The sequence below is a fragment of the Lipotes vexillifer genome, unplaced genomic scaffold, assembly GCF_000442215.2.
Source record: "Lipotes vexillifer unplaced genomic scaffold, Lipotes_vexillifer_v1.1 scaffold965, whole genome shotgun sequence".
NCBI classification, from domain to species: Eukaryota; Metazoa; Chordata; class Mammalia; order Artiodactyla; family Lipotidae; genus Lipotes; species Lipotes vexillifer.
In genome coordinates, this window is record NW_006769686.1 from 1,198,422 (window position 1) to 1,204,887 (window position 6,466).

Here is a 6,466-nt window from a genome sequence, read left to right on the forward strand (position 1 = left end):
GCTACAAATCAACTTATCTACAAAACAGTAGTAGAGTTACAGATGTAGAAAACAAACTTATGGTTACTGGGGGGTAAGGGAGGGGGAGGGATACATTGGAAGATTGGGATTGACACAAACACACTACTATATATAAAATAGATAACTAATAAGGACCTACTGTAGAGCACAGGGAATTCTACTCAATACTCTGTAATGACCTATATGGGAAACGAATCTAAAACAGAGTGGATATATGTATAACAGATTCATTTTGCTGTACACCCAAAACTAACACAACATTGTAAAGCAACCATACTCTGATAAAAATTTTTTTTTAAAAAGTCTTGTTTCGCGTGCTCCTCAGCGCTCCCATCCCCCTCCGTCATTCCAGCAGCGTCCAGCCCCGGCTCCATCTCCAGCTGTGCCCCGCCTGCTCTCTATCCCTCCCCTCCCACGGTCCAGGCAGCATTGTCCCCGGAGCTCCCTGCTCCTCCTCTCAGCCCCCAGATCCAAGTGGGACTCACCCACCACCCAGAGAACATCCCAACAGCTGTGCGCTTAGTCAGCACTTGATAAAGCGTTGTTCAAGAAAAACATTTCTAACTAAATTAAAAATAATCCAAGCAGAGGCTTCAAATATTAAATCTTCCTTCTAGAACATAAACCCTACAAATATTGAAGTTTTCTCTTGGCACAAGTGGTGAATCACACAACTGATCAAGTTCTCTCTCAGATAATTATATCTTTTATTTATCTAGAACCCAAACTCCTCACTCTGAGTTTCCTATCTGCCACATTGGATTCAATCCCGGCTCGATGCTTGCCCGGAACCTGTTTGATTGTTATTTCCAGCAACGGCTTAAGCGCCAGCTGTACGGGCAGCATTTGGTGCAAGTGCCCTTGAGTTCTGTTTCATCTTTCCACTTTCAGAATTCCCTTTGAGAGCTCTAAGTGTCAACAGGCATGATCATTATTTGAGTCACCTGATACAAGAAGAGATGTCACACCGGCTGCCAAACGGGACCTATTATTGCCAGGTTCTGTGCCCTAAGGGAGAGGGCAGGGGCAATCCAAGCAGATGGTCTGTGAGATTCGACAGCCAGAAGTTTTCACGAGGGCATCAGACAAGTGAGCTGAAGCTTCAGCACAGAACAAGGAAATGCCAGCCGCTGTCTTTGCTCAAAGCAGAACAATGAATTAGCACTTCTCTGGGCCTGAAGTGGGCTTGAACTAGACCAAGGATACTGAAAGCTTGGGGCAGCTGCCCAGGATGAGGCCCTAACCCCACACAGAGAGCCACAAGGAGAAGGCTAAGATGGCGACGGGCCCACTATCCTCCTTATTGGAAGGGTCCTGTGCCACCTGGGATGTGCCCGCTCGCCAAGCTGCTTCCACTGTAAAGCGGACAGTAGCAGTACTTGTCATTCAAAAGTACCATGGCCTCTACCCTCCCTTAGTCCCCCAGAGCTGTGCCACCAGGGCCGGATGCGGGTCCTCTCCTTTAGGCGCCCCTCCACACCTGGAAGACGGCAGCCTCAGTCAAGCTGCAGCCCCCCAGGAAGATAAGGTTGAAGGGTCAGTGAAGAGAAAGTCAGAGGAAACACCAAGGCTTCAGGACAAACTCTGAATATCCCCAAATGTGATGATCTCTGAAAGGCCAGGCCACTTGTCTTCCGGTGGGTTTGCCACTGTCCCATCACCCCTGTCTTTCCCTGGCCCCCACTGTCATTCTGTCCTCTGCCATCCTTCAAGGGACCCATCCCTGGCAAAAGTTTGGGTTGCGCAGCCCCCTAAGTGCTCTCAGAGCCTCCACCCTGGGTGAGAAAGAATCAGGCCAGGCCCAGCGCGTGTGTTGGTCAACTACAGCCTTGTACTGCACTAAACTGCAGTTGCCTTCCCTTGGGGACCGGGGCCGGGGAAGGGTGGTTTAAAGGCCGTGGTCTTTAAAAGATTCCAAGCTCTTAGGGCTTATTCATGTCCTTTCCCATTGTGGGGAGCGGAGGGGGCATGTTGATAGCCCGAGGTTATGTCTGGCTCGATCTTTCACTGAAATTTGTTCACCTATCGTTCCAACTGGGGCCTCAGGGCCCAGTCACACTGGAGGCCGCCCTGACCCACTAACCAGGACCAAGACTCATTCAGTTTCAAAAGCCCCCACCCTCTTGTTTCTCACTTTCCAGCTGAGCAACACCCCACCCATACTTCTCAGCTATTCGCTAAGCAGAGAAGACTGACACAACCTGTGTCCAATGAAGAGCCGAGTCTTCAGGGCTCAGGTCACTACTTTCTCTCAGGGGCTCTGGAAGAAGCAGGTTCTTTCCCGTGGGGTCTCAGCATCCCACAGACCCAACAGGGAAGTCCGCCCACACCAAGGCCCCGATGGGGGGGGCCAGGCAACCTGATTTAGGGCTCAGAAAAGGAACAGAGTCCTGCGTGCAAAGCTTCTCAGCCAAGCCTATCTACACGTGTGGCCCCTGCCATCTCTGCGTTTGGAATCTGCTCTGCACACGTCTGTGTTCTAGTTTTTTGTGTTTGACCTTCACTTTGATCCTTGGCGAAGTTCCTCTGAAATTACACCTGGCCTTGGCCAATCTAAGGGAAAAGGAATCTTGCCTTCATGTAGGCCAGGAGAATCAGTCAGAGGCCAGATGCAGTTGGAGGCTAATGCGGCGCCAGAGACCAAAGCGGCCGACTGGACTGAAATACTTAAATCTGAATGACAATCCAGGACAGCTGGAAGGGCACCTCTCTTCCTTATGAACAAAACAAATAGCCTCACAGCAATCTGTCCCTTCTTTCTCGACCAACTTCAGGGCTCTAGCTGTTGGCCTGAACACCTGGGAGGAAACTGGGGAAAGGTAAGGAAGAACTTGGGCCACCTCCAGAGTAAATGGGTAACGTAGGGTTGAGGCATCTGGCTCTGGATGCTCAGAGCTGCCCAGGGCTTTGTAAGTCCATGGAACCTCTCTGCCCCACCCCCTTGCATCCCAATGAGGAACTAAATGTGCTTGAATGGGCTCTTTGATCATAGCGGGTCCACCAGGTGGCAGTGTTACCCGGGCCCGGTCCAGACAGAGCCTGCAGTGAGAGAGCGGCCACCAGAGGGCAACACAGGGACAGACGCTCAACTACGCAGCTAGTTGCCTAGCAACTGTGACGAAATGGGCTCCCAGTTTTGCACCCTCTGCAAGGCCTCCCAGGTTATTTCTGGCGTAACAAAGACTGTTGCACGCAAGGAGTGGCCTCAGGAATCCCAGAGCTGCCTCTCTTTTAAGCCTGGAGACTCTAAAATGGTCCAGGGACCCCAAAGCCCACACGACCCTGGCGTCTAGGGGATTGGGCAGCTCCTGTCCCTGCTCTTTGGACTGCCAAGGATCAGGAAAAGAAAATAAACATTTTCCATTACCCTCTGTAGCCCCACAGCCATTGGGACGCTCTGATTTCCCTAGTGGCTAAAGCAGAGCAACCTCCTCCCTCTCCCATCCCCCAACCTCCCCCTTCTAAGCAGGGGCTGGATTAATAGCATGTGACCTCGAGCCAGACCTTGAGCCTCCAGCTCCTCAACTGTACTTCGGGGGGGGGGGGTCGAGGGGGGGCTGATAAGATCCAGCTCTGACCTTCTGTGGTCTTGATTCTCTCCCTTTCCTCCAAGAATTCTGTCCTTGCCTCAAAACTCTCCCTGATTTTGGGTGCTGATAATCCAGCTCTGACCTTCTGTGGTCTTGATTCTCTCCCTTTCCTCCAAGAATTCTGTCCTTGCCTCAAAACTCTCCCTGATTTTGGCGACCCTGAAAATAGAATTCTTCCAATTCCAGATGGATAAGTATGACCCGAGAAACCAGAGATGGAACCAAGAAAGTGAGGCAGACACAAGACAAGGAGTGTGGTTATAATGAGCTCAAAGCCTGTGCCAGTCTGGTCTGTGAAAGGGCCTGGGTGAGATGAGGTCAGTGCCCAGGGCAGAGTCAGGGGGCTACTCTAGTCGTGGCATCAGTAGTGGTTCCAGGCACGTCTCTGGGTCATGAGGAGCCCGCTGGCCCTGGGGCTGGGCTCTGACTGGGGCCTGGTGTCAATCACTAAGGTGTCGGGGTCTCCAAGGGGCACCATGGTGGAGGATCACACGGGCATGTGCAGCTCGTTGTACTCATCCTGGCCGTCCTCATCAAAGTTTGGTTCAGCATCTTCAGAGTCCAGCTGTAAAAGGGAGCAGAAGGTTGGGAGAGGCCGGGAAGCGGACTCACCGCCTCCCGTTCCCCAGCTCCTCCTTGGGCCGGCAGCCCTCACTGCCCCTAGACCTTTCCAAGCCTCACTGTCTACAGGGACTGTGGCCCCAGGCTGAAGCACTTCCCTCTGGCCAAAACCTTGAGGTCACCCCCCAGCGATACCTCCTAATAATAATGATGATGACAGCAGCTACCACACAGAAGCACTTTCCTGGGGCTCTGAGCTCCTGTGGTACCTTTGTACACCGTGCGTGGGCGGAGGATTTTCAAAAAGATGTCCCTTCCTCTAGCTGACAGAAACAGAGCTCAGAACGGATTTCAGCACCACCCCACACCCGCTCATCCCTCAGCTGTGTGCTTTTGTTCAGGACACAACCTGTACAGCTGTCTACAGCAGCCCTGTGCTTCTTTCACACCAAAGCACCATTCTCATTGCTTTACCTGGAATTGTGTTTAATCCTCACCACGATCCTGTAAGGGACAATCTATTAGTAGCCCCGTCATACAGATGAAAATGAGATTTCGGAATGTTAGGTAATTTTTCTGTGGTCACACAACAGCAAAGACTGGCACCCAGGGCCCGAGCCCCTAAGACTGCCCCAAGCGCCTTCCCTTACCGCCTGTAGCTCCCTGTCCTGGAAGAGCCGGGGCAGGAGGCAACGCCTCAGGGGCACGGTCAGCAGCAGCAGGAAGGGAAAGGCGAGCGAGGCCGCCGTGGACTTGACCACCCAGAGCAGCGCGATGCAGCCCAGCTGGATGCACGTAAACAGGTGCATCCGCCAGGTCTTCACCTGGGGAACAGGCGTCAGGTCTCACCACATCTTTAGGAACTTGGGTCCCCAGGTCCCAACTTATCCTTCAGAGTCCATCTCCAGCCCAGAGATCCCTCGGCAACCCCCTGCCACCCCCCATCACCCCATCGCCCCACCTCTGTGCCTCCTGGCCCTACCTTGGTCACATAGGGCTGTTCGGGATGGTGTTTTGCCGGCATGAGTATGAGCAACAGACGCTGGGACAGCTGGATGCCAGACAGCGATGTGACCCCCATGTACAGGAAAATCCCAAAGAGCACAGCCAGTGGGATCCGGCGCAGCACAGCCCCCATGACAATGGACAGGCCTGGAGGAGGTGACACACACCTACGTGACCCCTCAGGCAGCCCCCGTGAGGACGGAAGGGCCTGGTGGGGAGGAGATGAGCCGGGCCTCATCGCTGTGACCAAGAGAAGATGCAACAGGACAGAGAACCAAGAAAGGGCTCAAGCAAAAAGGCACATGGAGTGTCAGGAAGCAGGTCTGGGGGTCAGAGCAGGGGCTAGTCATGATGCGTTTGGAAACTCAGAAGGGATCTGGGTCAAGCCTGGGATGGAGAAAGGATTTAAGGTCCAAGAACGCAAGTCTGTGGGGTGGGGGACCAGGGCTGTGCAAAGTGGGTGCTCTCACCCACGAGGCTGGCGATGAGCACTCCAGTGACCCGCTGCTCCCGCACCTCCTGGATCTGGGGCTTCTCGCCGGGAGCAATGGCAGTGCGCATAACGGTCAGCGCATTCACGTGGGTGACCGAGCGGACGGTGGCGGCCGTGAGCCAGGGCAACCCAAACAAGCCACAGAGCCCACCCAGGGAGCCGATGAGAAGCAGGTCCAGGTGGAAGCCGGAGCCTTTGAGCAGCCTTCGCGCCTTCTGGCTGACAATGAGCCTGCGGGGAGAAGATGGGAAGTCGGGGTGAAGCAGGGGTGGCCAGCGACAGGGTCAGGCACACACAGCAGGGACGGTGTAGAGGGGGAAGGACATGCAGAGCAGAACTCTCCCAGGACCTCCCAGCTTCCTCTTTCAAGTTCTCAAATTGAAGTTCTCATATTTAAGCAAATCTGAGGCAAATTCCCATACTGTGGATATTTAAAACACCACAAAAGCCAGACGCCAGCTCTCACCACATCATTGTGGTTTAACCAAAATGAGATACATGTGAGCGTCACTGGCTGAGAGAAAATGCTGCCAGGGTTTTCTGAGGACTGTCAAGTGCCACCCTGCAAGTGGTAGTGATAACAGACAGATATCATGTCAAAGCACCACGGGGGGGCTTCCCTGGCGGCGCAGTGGTTGAGAGTCCGCCTGCCAATGCAGGGGACGCAGGTTTGTGCCCTGGTCCAGGAAGATCCCACATGCCGCGGAGCGGCTGGGCCCGTGAGCCATGGCCGCTGAGCCTGTGCGTCCGGAGCCTGTGCTCCGCACCGGGAGAGGCCACAACAGTGACAGGCCCG

The 6,466-nt window shown here is 54.0% G+C and overlaps 1 protein-coding gene across 1 annotated transcript in view; it reads right to left on the bottom strand.

Annotated features, from left to right (window-relative positions):
* Positions 1-4,098: 4,098 nt before the first annotated feature.
* SLC4A3 (solute carrier family 4 member 3) overlaps positions 4,099-6,466 on the bottom strand; it is a 13,261-nt gene continuing 10,893 nt past the window's right edge. Inside the window, exons 19-22 of the mRNA XM_007445796.1 lie at positions 5,648-5,921; positions 5,155-5,324; positions 4,823-4,996; positions 4,099-4,176 (exon numbers count right to left, since the gene is read on the bottom strand). Of these exons, the coding sequence (XP_007445858.1) occupies positions 4,099-4,176; positions 4,823-4,996; positions 5,155-5,324; positions 5,648-5,921 (696 nt within the window). The remainder of the gene's footprint in view (positions 4,177-4,822; positions 4,997-5,154; positions 5,325-5,647; positions 5,922-6,466) is intronic.